This window comes from Zeugodacus cucurbitae, chromosome 3 (assembly GCF_028554725.1).
Source record: "Zeugodacus cucurbitae isolate PBARC_wt_2022May chromosome 3, idZeuCucr1.2, whole genome shotgun sequence".
NCBI lineage: Eukaryota > Metazoa > Arthropoda > Insecta > Diptera > Tephritidae > Zeugodacus > Zeugodacus cucurbitae.
The window spans coordinates 5,022,065-5,048,392 of NC_071668.1; the positions used below are offsets into that span (position 1 = coordinate 5,022,065).

The following is a 26,328-nucleotide window of genomic DNA, read 5'->3' on the forward strand; positions in this document are numbered from 1 at the left end:
ATAAAGCGCTGATAAATGTGTTTTCTCATGCCGTGTAGTAAATGCTTTCGCTTTCAAAATGTCGTCAGCGCCATTTTTAATCAGCGCTGTTCGTGGTATGAGGAAACATGGTGCGATCAACAGGAAGGTGGTGCCATGTTGTTGTAGTACCTTGCGCCATTTACTGTGTGCGCGCCATTAGGGTAGTGGGTTAGCGAATTGCTGTTGTTTTTGCAAAAAATGTGACAAGTCGTTACCAGTCATTTCTAGGGCAATGAGTTGACTCTATAGACATTAGTAGAGTATAATTCTTAGAAAATTATGTGATTTTGGCGGCTAGCAGCTGCTGTCACTTTAATATTTTATTTTTGATTTTTTTTGCGCGCGCTTTCAATAATGTGTTTTCGAATTTCGCGCACTTTTTGAAGGTAAACATGTCAATTAAGAGCAAACAATTTGGACACAGCACATTTTTTCTTAAATTTTTAAATTTTCACATAGTTTTTTTTAGTGTATTATGATACCGTCAAGTGTTCCTTAAATATTTTTTAAAAATTAAAAAAAAAATTGGATTGAAACAAAGCTAAAACATTTATTTGACTGAAAGAGTTATATTTTAACTAAAAAATAAAATACAAAAATACGCCACAAAAGGAACAAAAAAAACTGCCATTAAAGAATAAATTTCTAAAAATCAAAGAATTTAATCACGGACCATAAGCGACCAATAAACGCAATTTAGTCGTGTACGCGCGTTAATATGTCCGGTCAACCGCCACCGCCCTTCGGTGGGCCGCGTGGTTGGAATCCACGTGCGCACAATCCCGCCTCACCGTCGCCATCGTCGTTCCTGTACCGTCCGCCATCGCCATGGACACCGGTTGCGCCCAGTCCGCCACCAATCATTTCGGGTCCGCGTCATCCATCCATGCAATCGCCGGCACCGATGAGCCCTACGCCCTTCGCGCACGCCATGTCGCCCGCGCCGGGTCAGAGTGGTGGTATGCGTGGTACGCGCGGCACGAACAGCATACCGCATCCGCGTCCACAATGGCCGCAACAAGTGGCGGGCAATCATTCGCCGGCACCATATTTGCCACCCACCTTCCAGCCGACATTCTACCCGAATCAACCAGCCGCTGTCGCGCAATCGACACAATTGCCGCCTAAAGTGGCGCAATCGCCAACCGGCCCCAAGCCGTTCCGTCCCATGGCGCATGTGCAGCTGCAGCATCAGAATTCGTATGGTGTTGGGCCGACTAGTTCCTTCCAATTGTCACCGACACCGTCGCCGATTGTTTGTCAAACACCGAATTCGGAATTTATGTATAGTAATCGTCAAACACCGTTATCGCAAACGTACGAAACACCACAACAACAACAACATCTACAGCAACATCACTATCAACAGCAACAACAGCAGCAGTCGCAATATCAGCGTCAACAGCCGCCAACACCGAATCAATACGACTACGTCGGTGTGCCACTGGAGCCTCCGCATCCTAAATCGTATGTAGTTTATGATGATGAAGAGGAGTTCGGCCCGTCGACGGCGGAAATCATTGCGAATCAATCACAGGATTATGTCGATGAGAAGCTGGCCGAATACCAGCTGACCATTCTGCAGTTGCAAGGTAAGTGCAAAAGTACAGGGTGTGTTGATTGAATGAAAATATTAAATATTTTTAATCTCTTTAAAATTTAAAATCTCTTCTATAAAATTAATAAAATGCATAAAAACTAAATATTTTTCATAAAATTTTTTTTTAACCAAAAATTTATTTTTCACAAAAATTTTTTGTCACTTAATTTTTTTTCGTCAAAATTTTTTTTCATCAAAATTTAAAAAAAAAAATTTTTTTTCACCAAAATTTGTTTTTCATACAATTTTGTTACCCCAAAATTTTTTTTCATGAAAATTTTTTTTACCAAAATTTTTATTTTCATATTTTTTTTGGAATATTTTTACCAATTTTTTTTCACTAAATTTTGTTTTTCATCAAATTTTTTTTCACCAAAAATTATTTTTCATACAATTTTTTCATCAAATTTTCTTTATAAACAATTTTTTTCACCAAAAGTTTTTTTCATCAATAAATTACAATTTTTTCCCTTAAATATTTTATTTTTATTTATTTTTTCACTTAATTTTATTTCATAAAATTTTTTTTAACAAAATTTTTTTGTTCACCAAAATTTGTCTTTCATACAATTTTGTCTCCCCAAAATTTTTTTTCATGAACATTTGTTTCACCAAAATTTTTATTTTGAAAATTTTTATTTCACTAAAATTTTTTTTTGAATTTTTTTACCAATATTTTTTTTTACTAAATTTTGTTTTTCATCAAGTTTTTTTCACCAAAAATTATTTTTCATACAATTTTTTTCACCGAACAAATTTTTTCATCAAAATTTTATTTCTCATCAAACGTTTTTTTTTCACCAAAAATTGTTTTTCACCAAAATTTTTTTTATTCAGAAATTTTTCATCGAACAAATTTTTTCAACAAATTTTGTTTTTTTTATCAAAATTTTTTTCTACAAAATTTTATTTTTCATTCAAATTTTATTCATATTTTTCCATTAATTTTTTCATCAATAAATTACTTATTTTTTCCCTTAAATATTTTATGAATAAACTATTCATGATTTTGTTCCCAACAGTCTTTCATAAAATATATTTGAAAACTATTTTTCTAATATTTTCGCTCAAATTAGTGCATTCAGCGTAATTTTGGCAAATTTTCTCAACATTTCATGGCTGATTGCGAGTTTTTACAATCGATTCAGCACAAAATGATTCATTATTCTCCTATTTACTTAGTTAAAATTAGTGCTATTTAAAATTAAACGACGCCATTTTTCGCGCACAAAAAATGTGTTACAATGCACATTTCGAGCGTATATTCGCGTGAAAAGTAAATAAGAACGCGTATTTACGTGCGTTTGGCTAATCTACATGCATGTCTTTTACTTTCGACTAATTTCACTTAGTTGAGAATTTGGCCATTTCGAAAAACGCCGCATTACAGCCGAGTGTTCGCACTTGACCCAGACGAGCGCAGCACCCGCACGTCACCCATACAGCAGACACCCACTAGCGGGTTGGCTCTTGGTGTTTGTCAAGTGAATGAATTCAGACACACACACACTCATTATATATATTTGTATGTATGTATTGGTGTGGTTTGGTAAGAATTTATCGAAAGTTTTCGGCTTGCTGCCAAAAATGTTAAAAAGCGCCATTTGGCGTTGGCATTCGTAAGTCATTACAATTATGTTCAAGGCACTTAACAACTACATGTGAAAATATTGTAGAAAAATGAAGAATAACTTGGTTGAATGCAGTAATATTTTCGAAAAATATTTCATTGCAATTTTTGAATGAATAAAATAATTATTTTTGAAAATTACTCACATATTACAGTGTAAAAAATTAATTGAGCATAGAAAAATGATGTTAATTGTAATTAAAATTTATGGAAAAATGCTAAAAAACACGGTTAAATCTTAAAAAAAGAGAAGATGGAATGGTTCCTAAATTACTAATTACTTTTTTTTTAATCTATACAACTTTGCTTCCGCCGTTTTCCAATAGATGTCTCTAGGGTCAAGCACTGGTTGATTAAATCGATTAAATCGTTTTATATCGATCTTGGACATTTGTGTCAACAATAAGCCAACAAAATATTTGTAGAGATCTGTTTGCATCCCAAACTTATTCTCAACTGAAAATGACACTTTTTGAGCCGAATTCTCGACATTTGCGGGAAATTTTGCTTTCCTTTTTTAATTCCAAGAAAATTGCGGCTGAGGCTCATCGACATTTGTATCCGTTTTTATACGAAAAAAGCCTTAAATTTACAAAAAACGGCGGAAGCAAAGTTGTAGACCTAATAATATAAAAATTAAAAGAAATCTGGATTTTTGAGTTTTTATTCGATTCGGCTCAAACAATTTTTTCGATTAAAAATTTGTTTCATATATTTTTTATTCCATATTATGTACGTCTTCACAAAAAAAGGAAAAAATCTTTCCAAAAAAGCTCAATAATTTTTCGAATACTCAAAATTATTCAAAAAAATTATTTTTTAAATATTTTTTTCATTACCAAACCTGTACGTGATGTATTCAAAAAAAAACGGGAATTCTAAAATTTAAAATTTTACGAGTTTTGAGAGTCCAATTGTCAATTTTTTTTATATTTTTTATTATGTTGATATACATGCCCCTGAAGAACGGTAAGATTTTGAGCTTTGTCTGAGCTTCAGTTTTGTAAAAGCTCATACTTTGTTACTAGTTCGTGAATTCCTGGTCCAAAAACAATACTGTAACAATGCCCCAGCCTCCATAGTGGCCAGACACTACTCCGAGAAACCTTCTTCTGTTTCCTAAAATAAAGAGAACCTTATAGGACCGTCGAGAAATCTCTGAAAGAGCCAAAGGTTATACAAAATATCGATTTGGAGAAGTGTTTCGACGTTTGGAAGAAGCGCTGGCAGAAGTGTATAATATCAATATAGACGGATGAATAAATATTTTTTTTCAAAAAACGAAAATTCCCGTTATTTTTTGAACACACCGTATATTCAAGAAAAATATTTCCAATAAGCTTACATATCTTTGAAATGCTGAAAATTTTGCAAAATAAGTATTCTTTAAATGATTTTTCAATACCATTATATAGCTACATATGTATGTATACTGGCGGCTATTTTCGAAATCAATCATACATTGCTGGCATGAGAGCAAATATTTTTAATGACTTATGTCCGCAGAAATTAAGTCATCCGAACACTTGAAATACCGAAAATCACTTTATTTGCAAAAATAAATAGCTCAAAATAACATATCTCCAAATACATACCTACATATGTACGAGTATATACAAATGTTGGTATGCTGACCAGCAAATAGCTTTGAATAAACACAGTATTTTTTTAACATTTTGTAAAATTGAAAATTTTTAATTTCAAAATAATGATCTCATAGCGCTGCTTAATCATCGACCGTGAACACTCGCGATGTCTATCTATCCTGTAGCAGCCCGCCACCGCTGCCACCAAGCAACCGACAACAATATCCTCGTCTCCTCGCCATTCATAGACAAATGCGTTCATCGTTGTAGAAAAATATAAAAAAAATATTTTTTTGCAAAAATGCAAAATGTATTGCAAATAAGTATAACGGTTTGTATGCTTTGCGGTGAACTCAATGCTTCCCCATTGTTGAGCAGAAATCAATCGAACAATATGCGCTGAGCATGTGCCGTCAATTAACTGTCAAACTGCAGTGAAGAGGCAGCCTTTTGGAATGAACACGTTGAAAACTTGCAATTGTTGGGCGAACTATTATTTATACACTTTTGTTTCTCACTGACTCACTTTTCGCATAAATTAAACTATTTTTAAGTTCGTAAACGGCGTTTAATTGCGCTCGGCAATTTCGTTGAATTCAATGAATTTCGGACTCGGACGGTTAACCAGCGTTGGGTGGGTGGGAGCGAAATTTATAGTTGCCCATCTAGTAAATAAAGATTTTCAGTGCGATAGCAGTAATTTGAAGGTGTGTTTGTGTACAAACTCGTATTGTTTATCGTCATTGGTAATTTGCATTCAAAGCTGAAATTCAGTTTGTTTTTTTGTTATTAAAAAAAAATAAAAATTGCTGACGAATAGACAATAGTCGGGTATGTTACGCGTCTGTTCACCAATACTTCATGCATAGGAAGTACTTGCGAATATAAGCTTATTTGTATGAGCTGCTTGTTATTATTCACAGGCGCTTGGTAATGATGCAATTTTTATCCCTGCCAAATTTTCAAAAAAAATTAAAAAATTCATTTATATGCCAAAGCATTTAAGTCCGATTGCGACATTATGTCATTGTGTCTTGCCGATTCCGCCGCAAACTGCTCAAAATAAGCTGCCAAATTCAACAAAAATAGTACACATACATACATGCATATATACATGATTATTAAATCAACACTTATTTTAGTTTCTTTGTTTAAACAAAAGGAATGAAAAAAATTACAATAAATTAAGGTTACAAGCATACATACATACATAAATAACAGTCTATATAAATCCTTAATGAATTTCAAGGGATTTAGATAAGAATTACACGTTTTTCTAATTAAACTTTTTTTGAAATATTTTTGAAAATTTGGCAATTGCACTTTAAATAATTAAATAAGAAGATACATATTTTTAGAAAAAAAAACAAATTAAAAATTGCAAATTGAAAAAAAAGTTTATAGAAACATGTATTTATAATATTCTTTTGTTTATGAGTCTAGTTTGTCTGGTTGTTATTTTCTGATTTGAATTGAAAAATATAATTTCAGGATACTTTGTAGTACAAAGTTTAGTTAAAATAAATTCATTATTTATTGAATTGAAGGTTTTCTTTAATAATTTATTAGAAAGAACCGATCGGATACCTCGTATTGTACGACAAATAACGGACATTTTCGTTTTTTGAAAAAAAAAAAAAATTCATTCGACTACACTATTTTTTGTCGCCTTCAAAATAGTCTCCATTTTATATTACTCACTTATGCCAGCGCTTCTTCCAATCGTCGAAACACTTCTTTGGCTCGATTTTTGTTATAGCCCTTAGCTCTTACATCGATTTCTCGTATATGTATTTGCAAAACAACAGCTCTTTAAGGTTCTCTTTATTTTTGGATATCGGAAAAAGACACATGGAGTCATAACAGGAACATGTAGTAATCTTTTGGTATCAGGTCTTGACTATAAGGTTGATGCGTAAGAACCCCCCTGAAGATGGATGGATGTTCGGGCGAGGCACTAACGATGTGTGTGGCCATGTGTTGTCATGATGGAACACAATTCCTCTCCTATTGACCAAAGTTGGCCGCTTCTGGGTGACTGCTGGTCGAGTTGTTGACAGTACTGGTCAAAATTAGGATTTTTTGCGAATGAAATCTTATCCATCTTATTTATCATGATGGGTAATAACTGAATTCTGGAGCAAATATTGTACAATATGATTTAAGAAAAAAACTTCAACCTTGACGAACAATCTAGTATTAGAGAGCCTGTTCCGAGAAGACCTTATTCGAACAACAATACTTCAATGAAAAAAAAAATTTTATAATTGTGAAAGATAAAATTTGTGGATTTCAAAAATTCGAAATTTGGAAAATAACATTTTTGTCTTATTAAATAGTACAATATGTATAAAATATTATCCAAAAATCAAATCGATCTTATGCCGTTTCTGTACTACGATGTGTACTACAATAAAAGCTCAAGAAACCATATACCAGCATAGTGAAACACATGTAGTATTGTACTATGTTTACATCCATCAGCTGATACAAATAAATTCAAGCAAAATATAATTATGAATTACAGGCAGGAAAATTGATCCTGACTTAGTTATAACTTCAAGCAATCTTAAAAAAATATTGTCCATTATAATTATTACATATTACATATTTTTCACATCGTTTTTTTTCAAATTTTATGTTTTGATTTCAATTAATTTTGAATTTAATTTATTTTCTGTATGTCAAAATGGCAGAAAACATATGATTGTGGCAGAAGAGCTTAAAGCTTTCGGTGTGTTCAATGCAATCCATTGTAGTACATTTCACAACACCACAAAATTTCATTGGTTTCTAGAACTCTATTGTAGTACGGAACACCATTTGCTTTCAAACAAAATTCGGAAAACCGGTGATACACATATGGTTTCTGAAGCATACTACAATATGTACTACATGTCTGTCTCGGGTATTTGTAAAATCCTCAGGGCCCTATCAGAGTTCCGTCCATCAGGCCACGTCAGTTTCAATTTAAAACGTTAAACGCGTTTGTCTCAAAATTAAATTTTTTAAGTCGGTTGACGTGATTTATCGAAAAATTATAAAGCGGTTTTGTTTAAATTTTGACCACAACTTTGAAATATCATAATCTAGTTATTGAACGAAAATTTTTTTATTTTTATTACCATTAATTTTTTCGAATCAATATTTGGCAAAAATTTGACAAGTTTCAAGTAAGTCTTTTTGTTTAAAATTGTATTTTTTTCTTTTTCAAATTTTAACATTTATTTTTCAAAAACGAGATTTATCCATGTACCATCGAAATATTTTTGGTTTATTGATTTTAGATGAACCAATAATGAATTATGCTGCCCACGGTAGGAACATTTTTTGAGACGTCATGGGAGGCACCAACGGCTTAGTTTACGGGATTTTTAAATAAAAATTTCACAAAATTATGAAAGATAAAATGAGAATGATGAGATACATATAAATCTATTAAAATAAAAAAAAAATTTAAAATACCCTATTTTCCAATCTAACCTCTTAAAACCTATGATGGATATTGAAAAAATATCAAAATATATGAAAAACAAAAGCAATGATAGATTCAAGATCTTTCAATGTCATAAAATATTTTGCTGAAACCTTCACTTGTTCATTGCTCTTATCAAAATTTTCTCACAAAATAACTTTATTTTTATTAAAAAATATATATTAAAAATTTTGTTGAAGACTAAATGATACAACAACAAAAATGGCGACGAAAGAAAAAAAAAACAAAGTCAGCGCTTGCCACTAATTTCTTTTTATAATTAATAAATATTATTTATTTTGATAGTTTTTAATAACAAATAACAACAACAAAGCAAACACACACAAGTGGAGAATATCACGCATAAGGCATATGTTCAGTGATTGAGCGACAAAATTTGACCTAGGCCACAAAGACTTTGATGTTGTCGTGGAAATTAAAACAAAAAAATTCAAAGAAGCACAGCTATAACTTTCGCGCAAATCTACCAATCCTTGAAAAAAAAATACAATACAATACGTTTTTAGAAGAAAAAAAATAAACAACAATTTATGACCAACGGAAGACGTGCACGCCCACGCATAGTTTCACGCCACTGTACGTAGGTATATGCTGGCGCAAATGCACGCCACCAACTATTAGGTCTAAAAATACACGAATTTTGGTATTAAAATACATACAGGCTGCCACACAAGCTGATCGAATGTACTAAACTCTATATATGTTTGTATATGTGTGTGGGGTATAATACATACTTATGGCTATACAAATAGATATTATGTCGTCAACAAAGTGTGTATTATTAGCTTTTGATATTCAAAATAATTTCTCTCAAATTGCAATCACAATTGCCCAAATGTTAAATAAAATATTAAAATATTCGGTGAAATTGTTAATTAAATATTTGCTCAACGCTGTCATAACGCGCTGAATTCATTAAATTTACACACACTCGCCACTTCGCGGCTGCTAAATGGTATTTGTGGTTGGTAATTAAATCGATACGCAAAGGCGCGACCACAGATGCCGCGCCGGCATAAGTGTAGATGAGTTGACTCGCACAATATAGTTTCGATTGCTTGCGATTTCTGCCGGTTTTTGGCGAACGTCAATACAGATGTATGTATGTACATATGTATGTTTGTGCCTTCGAAAATGCAAATATCATCGAGATATTTTTATTTTTGGCTACCAAAAATAACGACATACCAACAACAAAGAAATATACTCGTCAATATATATTTATTGTGAGTACATATTAATTTAGCTAAAAGTGTAGATATGTATGTAAATTTCGCAAATAACACTTTGCTATACAAATTTACATTAGTTTTGTGGAAAAAAAAGAAAAAAATTAGAAAAAATATTTTTTATTGCCCTCCTCTTGAAAGCATACACTTGTTGTTCCTTTTTGGTTGAAAATATTTATTTACACTTAAATATTATTGTTGCTTAATTTCGATAATTCTTTTCACACAACGCATACTACATAAATCAATTGGGAGGCACAACAGATGGCGCAACAAGATACGGATTTACTTATAAACGCACTTAAAATATCATTTCAATTGCTATGTGCAATATATAGTGAGGCCACAAAGATAACTAAGTAGCAACAGTGATGTATAATATAAATACATACATACATACATACATACAAATATCATATACTTGCTGCTAAAAGTATTGGCACACAATTGAAATTGCTATGTGTCGAGTGCTGATCTAATCTGCTGTGTAAATGAATTTTTGCACAACAAAATAATGTTATTTCGGCTGTCGAAATTTGCATTTCATTGTCAAGGTTACTCAAGACGTATCAATAAGTGACTAATAAGGGGTAGATAAGCAGCGATACATTCGTACATACACATACATACATACATATATTTACATATGTGTTTTTGTAAGTGACTACAAGTTAATTGCCAGTTAGTGAGGCTTCTGTCAACGTTTGCTGTTGTAATAAACACGTCAAAAGGAATATAAAAAAAGTACTTCAAAAGTCGCATATTTATTATTAATTACACTTGCTAATATAAATGTACGACAGTTGTTAAAAAGTGGGTGTGAAAAGCAATAACTCATTGTTAATTGTATAAGTGTATACAATTTCAAAATAAAAGCTTTAATTTTTTTTAAATATCAGCAATTACATATTGATCACATCTATTTTGGGAGCAATTCTTTTAATTTGTTTTTATTGTTTTATTCTTTTTCTGACAATTTTTTAGGAATTTCCGAAGTGCCTTTTCTTTGTCAATATTCATTTTAACATATTTTGAATTTTTTTTTTACTTTACATTAACTGATCGAGGGTCCAAGGCTTAGTCGGTTTGCATATAAATTAGTTTGCTTAATCGATTCATTTGGGCGTGTTGATTTCAGTTGAATCCATTTCTTGGTTGATTTAAGGGTGGGTTACAGAGGCTGAAAAATATGGTTTTCTAATTTTTATACTCTCGCAACAACAAAGTTGCTAGAGAGTATTATAGTTTTGTTCGCATAACGGTTGTTTGTAACACCCAAAACTAAACGAGTTAAATATAGAGTCATATATACCAAAGTGATCAGGGTGACGAGTAGATTTGAAATCCGGATGTCTGTCCGTCCGTCCGTCTGTCCGTCTGTGCAAGCTGTAACTTGAGTAAAAATTAAGATATCTTGACGAAACTTGGCACAAATATTCCTTGGCTCCATAAGAAGATCAAGTTCGAAAATGGGCAGAATCACACTAGGAGGGGCATATTTGGATGTAATTTTTTTGGGGAAGTGGGCGTGGCCCCGCCCACAAATCTGTTATTTGTATTTAACTCGCAAACCAATAAAGCTATATAAACCAAACTTTCTGCAGACGGTTCTCTTATGTACCCCACCACGCACCATGAAAATAGTTGAAACCAGGTATTAACCACGCCCACCTCCCATACAAAGGTTAGGTTGAAAATTACTAAAAGTGGGTTAACTAACTAACGAAAAACGTCAGAAACACTAAATTTTGCAGAAGAAATAGCAGAAGGGAGCTGTACTCAGATTTTTTTACAAAATGGAAAATGGGCGTGGCATCGCCCACTTATGGGTCCAAAACCATATCTCAGGAACTACTCGATCGATTCGAATGAAATTCGGTATATAATATTTTCTTTACACCCTGATAACACGGATAAATGGGCAAAATTGGTTTACAACCACGACTACTTTCCTTATAACTCAATTTTGAAATCCATCTTATACCTTCACTTTATAATGCAAACATAAGGAACCAATAAAGATAGCGGAATAAAACTTTACACAAATAGTGCATATCATCCCTGGCTTCACTTGCGAAAAAATTGTCGAAAACGGATCATAACTTTTCAATGCCCCAGATATCGAACATGTTGAACTCAGCGCCTAAGGATAAATTTTAACCGAAAATATGGGTAAATCTCTCAGATATCTCAATTTAATTCAGAGGAAATTGTTTTCTTCTAATAGTGTGTCTCTTTTCCAAAAATTATTAAAATCGGGTCATGACATCTCCATATACCTCATTGTAGGTTTTTCAAAAGTATCTTCTCCTAACTCCCATATACCTAATTATAGGTTTTTCAAAAATACGGTGAGCTTTATTCCGCATATATGTATTGGTTAATATGTGAGCTATCTTAGCAAAATTAAGTGAGCGTATCGTCTTGGATATAGTGTATCTTGCTGATGAAAATGAATGAAATCGGTTCAGGCATTATCTCAGCCCTCATATACTATATATGACGATTTATGGGTTAATTTGTATGTTATCTTAATAAAATTTCTTCAATAAATTGCGAGAGTATAAAATGTTCGGTTGCACCCGAGCATAACTCATTATTGGTTCATCTAAAATCAATAAACCAAAAATATTTCGATCGTATATGGGTAAATCTCGTTATTGATCGAAGCACTTTTAACAAAAAAATAATTTTTTGTAAATTTTTGTAAAAAATTAGTTTAATAATAATATATTTTCAGTTGTAATTGTTCGTGTAAAAACACTTTCCTTCTCATACAAAACTAAGTTATGATGTCAACCCACTATTTTACACTCAAACAAGAAAGCCTGAGAAAATATAAATACACAAAAACAAAAAAAAATATAAATAGCCAAACGTTAATTACCATAGTCGATAGACAGATAGACAGATCCTCAATGCGCTTGAGGTGAACACCATTTTATTGCTTTATTGCTTGTAGTCTAATTTAATTAAGTGTCTTTTCAAATGACTTCAATAGACGACTACATTTGTTGTCCTATTATCTAATATACATATATATTTATATATGCAAATGCTATACATTTATAGAAAGCGTTGCACAAACATATTTACAAGTACAGATATGCCTGATTTATGTACTTGTGGCATGTAAACAAGTGCGTCAACATGACGTAATTTTCAAAACTATCTGTCAGCTAATAAACTGAAAAAAATAACGGCATACAAGGCGGGTGATTGGCAATGAAATGACAATAGGTCAAATGTACAAATGTATGGAAAGTGAGTGCATAAGAACTGACTGATTCCTCTCATTTAACATCACTGTTAAGTCACTGTTAGCAGGTGTAAGGCTACATAATGCACTCAAATGGTGTTGGAATATTCATGATCAGTGATAATTATAGATTCTCTATCAATAAAAGGTCTACTTAATTTTACAAATGATTAGAAAGAGAGATTATGATGAAAATGAGATAATGAAAATGAGGAAATTCTGACCGGATCAAGTAGAAATACTATATAAAAGATGAAAACAGCTGAAAGGCTGAAATCTGAAAAAAAGTCTAATATAAATTATTAAATTAATTTTTCAATAATTTTAAATTATATTCTGAAGAATTGAGTCCAAGTTATTATTTGTATACAGTTTGTCGCTAGTGAATAACATGCTGTCAGTGTCATAAGCATACCGTACGAATTTCTCACAGGGAGGCTTGCATGCTCCACTCAGTCCCCCACAGCAATGATGTTTAGTTTTTTAGTAGTTAGCGCCACCTATTATGTTATGATGTCAACCAACAAGGGCAAAATCGCCACAAATTACATACATTGTGGGTGTGCGACTACACAAAAATATAAAAGAAGCATACATACCTATGTGTATAGTATATTCTTACAGCGACTCTCCTACAATAAGTCGTGAATACAAAACTAGGTAAAAGCGAAATGCTGCTCCATTAAGCGCTGAGTGTTTGTAATCACATTAAGACTTGTTAGAAGCTTCATTGGCGCTGCGTTGTTGTTGTAAAACGCTATGTATATTGTTATGTGTGAAATGTTGGAGCATTGTAAACAAATTTTTTTGTACTTAACTATTCATACAGTTGTATTTTATATACTTACTAACTGTATAGATATGTAAATTTGTATATATGTACAGTGCACTACAGTAAGAAATATGTCTCGTAGTGTATTGATATTACACCGAAGTATAGTCTGACATACATACAATATGTATTGAATATCCACACTGACCTTGTACAATAACGAAAGCGTAAAGCAAATACAATTGATTTGAAATCCTGAACAACTGTATTGTGGTTTTGTTGACATTGCTTTTATAAAATATTGAATTCTCGTATGCTTGAAGTACTACAGACTGTTGATAATCTGGCGAGATAATATTCAGAATTGATTTTCTTGGTGAATCAAAAAGTGAAAATAAAATGTATTCTCAACAAGGTTAGCGAATGTTTAGTCGTCTGTTGTTGATAGTTTAAACGATTTTGAGGGATCTCTTTACTTTTATTGATAGCTTATTGGGAATTGAGGTTAGTTTAGAGTCTAAAGGGTTAAGGTTCTGAGGATAGTTATTTGATTTCATAGTGCAGATATCTGAGAAATTCATTAATGTAGTCTCTCACAAGAATCAGTCTGGGTTTGAATTTAAATATTTTATAGCACGTTGTTGCTTGAAGTTAGTTGCGAAAGACCGAAGTGAGCAAGAACAAGAAAAAACGTTAACTTCGGCTGTACCGAAGCTAATATACCCTTCACAGGTGAATTTCTTCTAGTAACTATGTGTTTAAGCAAATCTAAAGACGTAAGAAAAAGTAAGTAAAAAAAAAATTTACTAATTCTTTTTAGCCGGGTTGTTTGCTAGAAACATTAAGGTCATATGGTTAATCGATCTGAACAATTTCTTCGGAGAATATATTATTACCTTAAGCAGTAATCCATGTCAAATTTCGTGAAGAAATGTAGTAAAATGCGGAAGTTTTCCATACAAGCCCTTGATTCCGATCGTTCAGTTTGTATGGCAGCTATATGATATAGTGGTCCGATTACGGCAGTTCCGACAAATGAGCAGCTCCTTGAAGAGAAAATAACATCTGCAAAATTTCAAAACGATATCTTAAAAACTGAAGGACTAGTTCGTATATATACAGATAGACGGACGTGGCTAAAACGACTCAGTTCAACATACTGATCATTTATATATATACTTTATAGGGCCTCCAACGCTTCCTTCTGGGTGTTATAAACATCGTGACAAACTTAATATCCCCTTTTCAGGGTATAAAAATACTACTGACTAAATAAACTCACGACTTTTTTTAACCGTTGAAAATGAACTACGCCTCGAGAGCTTTTACGAGCTTTCTTTGGTAAAGCTTTGAAAAGCCTCTAATTTAGAGATATAATGGATGATTTTGATGCGCTGGTTGGTAATATAACCGAGTTTTATCACATTTCCCTACTCAAAATCATAGAGTTTTTTGATTATCAGTCTCTCTTCGGCGATCATTTTGAAATCTATCTGCGAATGTGACTTTGAGCTTGAGGAATCACCCAATGGTTGCTCAAAAATTTTGAAACTTTTCAGTTTTTTTAGTTTGTTCGAGTAACTAACTAATTTCTAACTATAAAATCCTAGATAATTTCAACCGAAACATGTTATCACAACCTTTATAGAGCTTAAAATTATTTTCCTAGCTTTTAAGTTCCTCAACATACCTCCTCTTTACTGTGTAGCGCGCAGCTAGTGTGCATTTTTTGTTTTTGTCAAAATGTTGCGTGAAATGTTTACGAAGATGATGTCACATTCAAAACAAACCCCTCGCACCAAAGCGTGCCCGCTGCGGCGCACAAAGCGCGCCAATAGTCAAAGTCATAGAGAGAGAGCTCGAGTTAACGTGCGCTCATGCATACCGCAGAGTATACATAAATACTCGTACAAGTGCTAACAGCAGGGCTTATCAACCCCAAGTGGACAAACGCTGGCACAGTTTCGTGAGCGTTTGACAGCCAGCCGCTGCTTACGTGCGTCCCCTGGTGCTCCGCGCGTTATTCTCGTGATGTTGTGGGTTTGGTGGTGGTGGTTGTAGAGCCGAACGTAAAACGTAGTAAGCAGCTCCGGCAAATACCGATGCTCTCACCGTTACTAAACTTGAAATTTATATGCACATGCTGAGCGCGTCTCGTTAACCATTCAAAAATCGATGTTATTTTCTCCGTGCTTGCGCTCACAGCACATGCTGAAGCTGGGTCTTCGTGTCGCTGGCGCTTTGGGGAGCAGCGAGAAAAAGGTGTGTAGCAGCAGCAGCCGTAGCACTTGAAGTTCAGTTCGTCAGTCTCGGTTTCAGTATCGAACCGGCTTTCTACTGCAACGGATTGGAAATAAATTGCGAATAGGCGAGAAAACGCACAAAATAATATATACCCAATACATACATATACATACATAGTTATGTATATATTTTTCTACTTAAAATATATTTTTGCATTATTACCCTTTGAAGAAGAAGCGGAAGAGAATTGTATGTAAAGTAGTTGTGCAAAGGCTACTACCAACTACTACCATATTTATGCGAACGCCATTTGTGTGTGAATTAGCAAATTTTATGTGACTAATTAAATGTGTGAAACACGAGTAGAATATATTAAACCCTACAAGCTTACGGTAAAAATAGTATGTACAGCACTTGCACTATAAAAAAAAATAAAATTGTCAAAAAAAGTTTAATCAATCAACGAAAAAGAAAACAAGAGAAAATCGAAAAATTTATAAATGAAAATTTTGAGAGGCCCTACAAAGTGTGAAAGAAGGGTGCGTTAAAGTGAGCAGCATAAAGTGAGTTTTGTTTTGTTAAACCGTGTTTTTGTTATTACCATATTGACTGCGGCGCGTACAAAGACGCAATAAGTTTTATAACTGTTTTTCACGAGTTAGAAGTGCCATATACGTTACGCGTTTGTTTTGGCACGCGTACGCCGAAATCCTTACATTGGGAACGTGTGGGAACCCAGCCGCGACGTTATGCGTTTATGAGAAAAATCGATTGTCCTGCATGTGGAGTTTTCACTTCAACACCATACGTACTACATAGACGAAACGCATAGAGAGAAACAACGTGCAACGTAAAACACGCCTGAGACAACGCCAATGTGTTGTCCTGCCGACTGGACGTACATGACAACAACAGCAACAAACATATCGATGTCATGGACAGAGCGCCAGGAAAGAATAAAGACCCACCCACTGCAGCAACAGCAGGTGATGCCCAGCATGAAAGTGAGTATGCCGGTGCAGGGCCGCCGCCCATACCAGCTACGCGTACACGGCGTTTAAATCGCACAGCTGACGTGTTGCCGTCAAGTGGCGCTGCAACACCAACCGAACCAGCTGTGACCGACATTGCCACCGTTATTAGGGACGATGCGCACGAACAGCTGGAGACGTCAACAATTACGCGCACATATACCACGCGTAAAGTAATACACTGCTCGTCGGAGTTCCATGAGAGCAGCTCAAGCTCCAGTTCCGTGCAATATGTGGCGGAGGAAGAGCTGGAATCGCCTACCACACCGCAACGTTTGCGTCAAAAGGTGGCGGAGTATGAAAAGGTTTGGTCCTCCGGTGGAAGCCTTAAGCGTTCACCGGACGAGAGTGCTGAAGAGTTGCGTCGCGAATTCATGCAAACTTCATCTGAAAGCGCGGAACACTCGACACAAGCCATCACCGTTGTTGGTGAGACATTAGAGAATCCTTTTGATATTGATGTGCTGGAGATTGAGAAGCGTTTGCGCCGGGAACGACAGCGTGGTTTGGCGGAAGCCGAGGCGGCTAAGCAGGCGTTTCAACAGGTGCAGTTGCGCCATACGCCGCAACCGTCGCCGCGCAGGGTGGAAGTGCAAGAAGATTACACCGCGTTGCCATTTAATGTGACGCTGCGTACAACCACCAAATTGAGTCCCGGTGCTGAATCAGGTTATGTAGATGTGGACGACCAGTCTGCAAGCCCTTTCAATGTAACACTGCGTACAACGCGTCGCATTGTGAAGAAGGATTTATCGACGAGCTCACAGCAATATGAAGAAACTTCGACGACCACAGGCAGCCCTTTCAATGTCACGCTACGCACAACGACACGTCATGGGTACCCGTTTAGCCCCGTCAATCCTGGCGATCCGAAAAATGCAACTGCTAGTTTTCTGGAATCCGAGAAGACAGTGCGTGAAGTTCATGCCGCTGACGGTGTACGTACGATCGTCACTTCGTCGATGACCAGTGATGGACGCAAGCATGAAGAGAAGATTTTCCGACATGGCGAAGGATATGTATCGCCACGTTGTTCACCGCAACGTGAGAATCGCGCTTTCTTCGAATCCATGGAGCAAGAACGCGAAGGCTCCGTGCCACGTTCTGGCAGCGGACGCGCCAGTACAACACCACCACCACGGTCTGTAGATATGACCGCCGGTGGTCGCCGTATACTGATACGTTTGGAAGATGAAATTCACGATGAGAGTGCATATCACGAAAGCAGCGACTTTACTGACTCGGTGCAGGCGCGTATACGTCAATTAGCACGTAGTCCGGACGGCGGTGGTGGCGCCGCTGCCGGTGCTATGTACAACGTTGCGATGGAAACGTCACCTGGTAACATTGAACTTACTGTGGGTAGCACACACCACCACCACCATCAGCTGCACCATCAACAACAACCGCAACAGTCGGGCCAATGGTATTACCAACAGCAACGGCAAGTACACCAAATGGATACCAACAACACTTTGGAAAACGTAATTTCGGAAACACAAGAACAACATCAAACACCATGGCAAATGCAATCAGGCGAAACCGTAACAATCAGTACACCGACAGGCGAAGCCGCGACAGGACATACAATAACGGGTACGCATACGGCTAGCATATTGCAGACGGGTCAATCGCACGATTCTTCCACAGAAGAATCGCAACGAGTTGTCAGCAGAAGAAAGAAGCAAACGACAACGACCACAACGACAACGCTTACTAGTAATACAAGTAGGCACGCGAGTGAAGAACGTGAATTGCGCGAGGTACAACAACGTCAAGCTGTCGCCGGAAAATTAACGCGTCCAACTGGTTTAGCTCTATCCGGTGCTTATGTGCGTGGACATGAAAAGACCGAAAACCCGCTGAAAAGTGATTTAAGTGACGATTCGGATACGGAAGGTGTGGCTGCAAAGCATCTGGTAATTGTGCCCACACGTGTGGAGCCCAACCAGGCAGCCGCCGCCAGAGTGAGCCGTAGTCAAAGTCCCAGTGCAAGTGCAAGTGTGAGTGCTAGTGCAAGTGTAATACATACGCCGACAACCCCTTCAACAACGACAACTGCTAGTAGTACTTTCGGTAAGAGTCTGACAGGACATCAGACACTACAACAACAAAGTACTCAAGACGAATACCAAGAATTCCAATCCACAATGGCAGCGATCAATTTCGCACGCAGCAACTCCCAATACGACAGTCATATCAGGGAGAAGAGAGGTAAATGTTTGCGATAATACATTACGATCTATTAAATAGGGCTTTAGGGAACTAAAAGACTGAAAGTCTCTAAAAATAAAACTGAAGTGCACAGGCTTCTAAAAGTGAAAACATTATCGAGGTTACAACGGAAATACTTTGCAAGTCAGTGCTTTAAAGAGTTCAGGTAGCCCAGCCCCAATTCTCTCATGTTTAACTCTCTGCTTAAAGCTTTCTGAGCGTCCTAGAGTCATAAAATCTCGAAAGCTTTAATATTCTTTCGGAAATTTCACTTATTTTTAGTGAGTAGATTTTATCCTAGGATTAGTTTGAGAAAGATTTCGCCTTATAGCAAGGATCGAGTTGTTGTATATTGGACCTTATGGTTTCTGCTCTGTTAGGATAATCTATATGATATTCTCGTATGTTTATCAACAATATACTCAAAGAACTTTGTTTAATTTAACACTCGAGGTGGTCTTCTGTGTTTATTGTGTTCTCCAACTACTTTCGAGACATTCTTACCAAAGTTCATAAAAAATTTTAGTTTGCTTAGTATTTTTTTTGAGATTTTGTGATAAATTTTATTTCAAGGTTTGCCTGCGTTATTTCTTTTTTCACAAACGAGTCGCCATGGGGAATATGCTACTAACAAGTTGAGCTTTTATTTTCACTATTTTTTTTTTTGGTCGAAATTCGTTGAGCGTGACTTGTTTGCTGCTGACTAGAGATAAATCACGTTCGAATTCGTAAGAATGACAGATGTATAAAATGTGTGTGGTCAAAATATATACGATTTTTTATAGTTTTATGCTCATAGTTACGCATTTTTGTTTTTGTATTATTTTACGATATAATATTCATTTCGTTTTTTCGCTTTTCAATTCCACTATTTAGCGGTGTGTAACGAAGTGTACTTCATTGGCGGTGCTACGTTTGACTACCTACGACAGTAATGGCATTAGTTTGTGCCCCTTTTTTATGCCCCATAACCATTATAGACTTTGTAAAACATATGTATGTGTGGTCGCACTAACATTGGAAAGCGTTTGAGTTTAATGAGGCCCTCAAGTCGGCTATTTAATTACGAGTCTAGGCAACGCGTTGTGCTTTTTTGCGCACAAGAAATCATGCGTTGATTATGATTATTTTATTTTAATTATTATTTTTTTTTAATATTTTTTTTTTTTAATTAATTAAAATAACGATGATAAAAATATTAAAAAAAAAATTAAAAAAAAATGAAGTGCCGATATTTACACTTCAGCTTTCATGAGAGCTTTCATAATCTCCACTTGAGCGCTTAGTGCATTTGGCAACATTTTATTGCTACAACCAGCGTATTATAACAGCATGACTTTTCTTTGTGGTATTATAGTTTTTGTTGTTGTTAATTCCCCAAGTTATTGTGTTGGCAAGCAAACAAGCGGCGCTAGTTAGTTTGTTAGTTAAAGAAAATAAATTCGTGAAAATAATCAATAACAAAAGAACCCACGAAACTTTTGACGTTGCATTGTTTAAATATGACACAGCAAAAATACAAAAAACAAAAAAACAAATACAACGCTTGTGAACTTGTGTCCAAAAGGTAAATAATTTATTTGTCGGTGATGAATGCGACTTGTTGGCGATAAGACATTTCAAGCCTTCATTCGTGGCACAAAAGTAACTTATATAATAAATGGGAGTGATTAGGTAACAAGCAGAAATGGTAAAAGCTGTACTGTGTGGGATTATTTTTGGTTATCGGCAAGATCTTTTAATAATTTCGAGACTTTGAAAAATCTTTTTTTTCTTTTTTCTTCTTGGTCAAACCCCACTTTTTGATGTTTCTAGATGAAAAGATTACAGAAGATTCTCCATATCTAACAGAAGATCGCACTTTTGAAAAGGTTCTCAATGTTAATGAAATGCGAATTCATCACTTTAGTATATGTAAATAAAGCTCATCGAATCGTTAGAAGGAAGTCGAAGAATCATTTAAGGTTTAGAATGTTATATTTCGAAGACCCAGTCACTTATTGCTGTGGCCAAATCAATAATCTTTGTTTTTAAGAGTTTTCAATAGCCCTCTATCCAAAATTATTTCTTTTTCTCCAAAATTTCACACAAAATCACCTTTTTCTACGACACTTGTGCGATTTTTTCTTTTTTTTTTTTTAAGTTTCCAAACACGTACGACCAATTAAATAATTAAACTCGCGCTTGTATCTTCATCTAGTTCAACTGCCATTTGCGAGTTTACACCTAACTTGAAAAAACCTGTAAATTCGCATGCAAGTTCAGTGGTGTGAAGTAATTTTCTAATTAAAATGCTGCCACATTTAGCACTAACGTCAGCCAAAGTTATGGCTAAGTAGTTAAGTTAAATGTCTTTATGTGTTACAGGTGTTGTGTAAAGCTATAAAGCATGATTCACACACGAATGTTGATTTTATGCGCATTTCAATTATTGATTGTGGTATTTTTTGTATGAAACGCTATATTTTTTATTTTTCAAGTGATTTTTGAAGCTTTTATTTTGCTGTTGAGCTTTATTAGAGCTTTGCTAGATATCGACTGATATTTATATTTTTTTTATATATCTTTTGGAGTAATGATTTTATTTTTTATATCAAATGCTAAGGTTCATATTTTCAAGTGATTTTCGGAACTTTTATTTTGCTATTGAGCTTTTCCAGAACTTTGTTAGATATCAAGTGATATTTTTGGAAGTTTTACTTTTCTATTGTACTAAATTAGAGCTTTGCTAGATATTGCTATTGAGCTTTTAGCTATTTTAAAAGCTTTTCAAAGCTCACTTTTATTGTACTGTATTATTTCTTTTATATAGATTAATACTATAAAGTAAGTTTAAATTGTGTACACTTTCATCCGAAAATAAATATTCTTAACTGATTCAAAGAATTAATTCCTTTCATATGAGTAAACATAATTTTATTAAGCTTAGTCACTCAGCAAACCAAAGTGCTCCATTGCAAAGCAAAAAAATACATTTTAATAATTCTTTTTAATTTATGCTTCTCATGTTAATGTCAGTAAGTGTCCGATTTGAGTGTGATAAGTTCTCAAAACGTGGGATTCTCCAGCATAACACTAAGCTACTTTCAGTTGTCTTTATGCGCTTCATACCTACCTTTATACGCTCATACTTAATCAAACGCCCACATAACACCAAGTGACAGCTCAGGCTCTCCTGTAGGAATATAATTCATGAGTTTTAAGTAACGGGTGATTTTTTTGAGGTTAGGATTTTCATGCATTAGTATTTGACAGATCACGTGGGATTTCAGACATGGTGTCAAAGAGAAAGATGCTCAGTATGCTTTGACATTTCATCATGAATAGACTTACTAACGAGCAACGCTTGCAAATCATTGAATTTTATTACCAAAATCAGTGTTCGGTTCGAAATGTGTTTATCGACAAATTTTGTTCAGCGATGAGGCTCATTTCTGGTTGAATGGCTACGTAAATAAGCAAAATTGCCGCATTTGGGGTGAAGAGCAACCAGAAGCCGTTCAAGAACTGCCCATGCATCCCGAAAAATGCACTGTTTGGTGTGGTTTGTACGCTGGTGGAATCATTGGACCGTATTTTTTCAAAGATGCTGTTGGACGCAACGTTACGGTGAATGGCGATCGCTATCGTTCGATGCTAACAAACTTTTTGTTGCCAAAAATGGAAGAACTGAACTTGGTTGACATGTGGTTTCAACAAGATGGCGCTACATGCCACACAGCTCGCGATTCTATGGCCATTTTGAGGGAAAACTTCGGAGAACAATTCATCTCAAGAAATGGACCCGTAAGTTGGCCACCAAGATCATGCGATTTAACGCCTTTAGACTATTTTTTGTGGGGCTACGTCAAGTCTAAAGTCTACAGAAATAAGCCAGCAACTATTCCAGCTTTGGAAGACAACATTTCCGAAGAAATTCGGGCTATTCCGGCCGAAATGCTCGAAAAAGTTGCCCAAAATTGGACTTTCCGAATGGACCACCTAAGACGCAGCCGCGGTCAACATTTAAATGAAATTATCTTCAAAAAGTAAATGTCATGAACCAATCTAACGTTTCAAATAAAGAACCGATGAGATTTTATGCGTTTTTTTTTTTTAAAAAGTTATCAAGCTCTTAAAAAATCACCCTTTACTATAAAATAAGTTTAAATTTTGTATACTTTCACCCGAAAATAAATATTCTTAACTGATTCAAAGAATTAATTCCTTTCATATGAGTAAACATAATTTTATTAAGCTTAGTCACTCAGCAAACCAAAATGCTCCATTGCAAAGCAAAAAAATATATTTTAATGTTTCTTTATAATTTATGTTTCTCATGTTAATGTCAGTAACTGTCCGATTTGAGTGTGATAAGTTCTCAATACGTGGGATTCTCAAGCATAACACTAAGCTGCTTTCAGTTGTCTTTATGCGCTTCATACCTACCTTTATACGCTCATACTTAATCAAACGCCCACATAGCATCAAGTGACAGCCCAGGCTCTCCTGTAGGAATATAATTCATGAGTTTTATGTATATCTATGTGGATTTTTATGTGCAATAAACTGAAATGTGTGATTTCTTGTGTTAAAGGTTTAAAAAGGTTAAAAAAGAACTAGTTTAAGACTAGTCAATCTCGGCTTAATTGTGGCAGTTAATTTTATGATAAATTTTCTGCTGCATAATCATTTCAGTTCAATTTCAAGCTCACTTATAATTTCGAACTTCGCACTACAAGTAACGAGTTTGTGATTCAGAGCACATGAGTTCGTGCACATATACATGAAGACCTAAACTGCTGCATTATTTAATGCATTTAAGTGCCACTGACAGCTCACAAACTTGCAGCAAAGGTTTTTGTTAAAAAATAAAAATAAAAAAAAATTGAAGAACAAAATATGAGCCGGTTTTGAGACGCCTACAGTTCTGCCGCAAGCACAGTTCCTTTGGCACTCAGTGGCAAGTCATCTACTTGGTGTTGACTTGGTTTAAGTGTTGTTGCCTGCCACATAGTTGAAGTGCTAGTTGCGCCCATGACACAAGCAGTCTATATTCATATACATATATATATACAACTGAACTATAAAATTTGAACTAACTGGGCAAAGTGCGGACAGAACAAGGGCGTGCAATAAGTCGCGGAAAAAATCAATTTTTATTTGCCAAGCACTTTGCTGTTTGTTGTAACTATTTCATTTGATTATTTTTATCCTTTTTCATTTTCTATGAAAACTTTTAGATTTTTTGTTGTTGTTACTATTTTTATTTTTTTCTCTTACCAAGCACACACCCTAATTTGGCATGTCATTTGGCCATTACTTAAAGATTATAAAACAAAATTTGTTTTTTTGTTGTTGTTTTTTTGTAGGCTGTCCTCTTTTTTCGACTTTTTGTTTGTTTTGTGCACTCTGCAGGCAAACAGGAATTTTTTGGCGTTTTTCGATAACTCGTTTCTTGCTTCTTACTTCTTCTTGTTTGTTTGCTGCTTATTAAATATTGTATTACATAAATAAATAACTAAGTTAGATTTAAGCAACTATAATGTTGGCTACACATAAGTGTAAATAGCCTTTCGACACGTTCAATGTGCAGTGATGCGCGAAATGTTGGTAGCCTAAAGCAGAAAAATGGTGGAAAATCAATTGCCTTCAGAAGCTTTAAAATTTCGTAATAAATTGTATAGGAGCTTGTTGTTGTTAGTTTATGAGATCATCAACGGATAGTTAGCAGTTCTAGACTCTATTAAAAGCGAAAACACTCTAAAAATCCGATGAATCTATAAAATATTCAGTTGCAACCGCAGCTACGGCTCTGACATTTGAAATTTTAATTTCAAATGCGACTTTTAAACAAATTCTAAATCAATAAAACGCCTGAAGCGCTTTATACAACGCCTGTTGTTCGCCTATAAATTATCATTAAAGCCGGTTCTGCTGCGTTAATTTTTTTAGAAAATAGTCAATTAACGGAAATAACGCTCTGATGACGCTGAATACAATTTTTTTTGTTAGACAAAATGTTAAACGAAAATGCCGACAAATGTTAGAACCCGTAGAAAGACAGAAATAAAATAAAAGTAAAATAAAATTCAAGCGTATATATAATAACTAGATATTTTTATCGCATCAAATAATGCAGCACGGAGAGTATAATATGAGATACTAAGTGTAATAAAGATAAATTTGATAAAATACAAAGTTTCCTTGGTGTTTAGTTAGTCATTATACAATGCTGCTAGTAAAAATTATTATATTTTCATTCAATTTTATTTTCGTTGGTAAAACCGCGTTGAATTGATTTATTGGATAACATAAAACACGTCTTTGATGTTAAATCGACGATGCAGATAAATCGATAAGTGTTAACTATGACTATAAATGAGAGAACTTGAACATTTTGTCACTGAAATTCATCAAATTCTTTTCTTGAAAGCTCAAAACATTTGTGAAAGCTCTAAACTTTCTTCCATAGTCAAAATTAATTTATAACTTATTTAGGATGATTTTCATTAAAACTTAAAAATATGTACAAATATCTATATTAGTATTTGTGAAAGCTCTAAACTTTTAGTTCATACTCAAAATCAATGCATACCTTATATTGAATGCTTTTCTTGAAAGCTCAAAAATGCGTGTTTAGTATTTGTGAAAGCTCTATGCTTTCATTCCATACTCAAAATCATTTTATACCTATATCCTATATTGTATTCTTTTTATGAAAGCTCAAAACATTACTGAAAGCTCTAAGATTTCTTCCATAGTCAAAATCAGTATATAACTTACTTGGGATGCTCTTCATTAAAACTCAAAAATATATACATATGTCTATAGAAGTATTTGTGAAAGTTTTAAGCTTTCATTTCATACCTAAAATCATTTCATACCTTATATATTATATTGAATGATTTTCATGAAAGCTCGAAAAATCTTGTATTGCATTTGTGAAAGCTATAAGGTTTCATTCTATACTCAAAATCATTTCGCACCTTATACCTTATATTGAATGCTTTTTATGAAAGCTCAAAAATCATTTGTGAAAGCTCTAAACTTTTTTCTGAATATTTTCTTTAGACCATTTAAATCTACTTCTATATAAATAAAACAAAGTAGGGTTAGTAGCTCTGTTTATAAACTCAGAACAGCACTGATTTTATATAGAAAATTACCCACAAACCATCATTCATCAAATCACTCATACAGCATTTCAAAAATTACAGTGTGACATTTTTTAAACTCGTATTAGCTACTTGTAAGCTTGAGACAA

At 34.6% G+C, this 26,328-nt stretch overlaps 1 protein-coding gene across 9 annotated transcripts in view; it reads left to right on the plus strand.

Annotated features, from left to right (window-relative positions):
* LOC105214212 (muscle-specific protein 300 kDa) overlaps positions 1-26,328 on the plus strand; it is a 178,799-nt gene that overhangs the window by 2,891 nt on the left and 149,580 nt on the right. For 6 of the 9 annotated variants that reach the window (XM_054228210.1, XM_054228211.1, XM_054228212.1 and 3 more), the window contains exon 1: positions 15,905-19,082. In XM_054228210.1, the coding sequence (XP_054084185.1) occupies positions 16,772-19,082 (2,311 nt within the window). In that variant the 5' untranslated portion in view covers positions 15,905-16,771. Of the gene's footprint in view, positions 1-490; positions 1,614-15,904; positions 19,083-26,328 lie in introns of those variants that run through there. The other 3 variants (XM_054228214.1, XM_029041591.2, XM_029041595.2) reach the window with 1 other exon arrangement.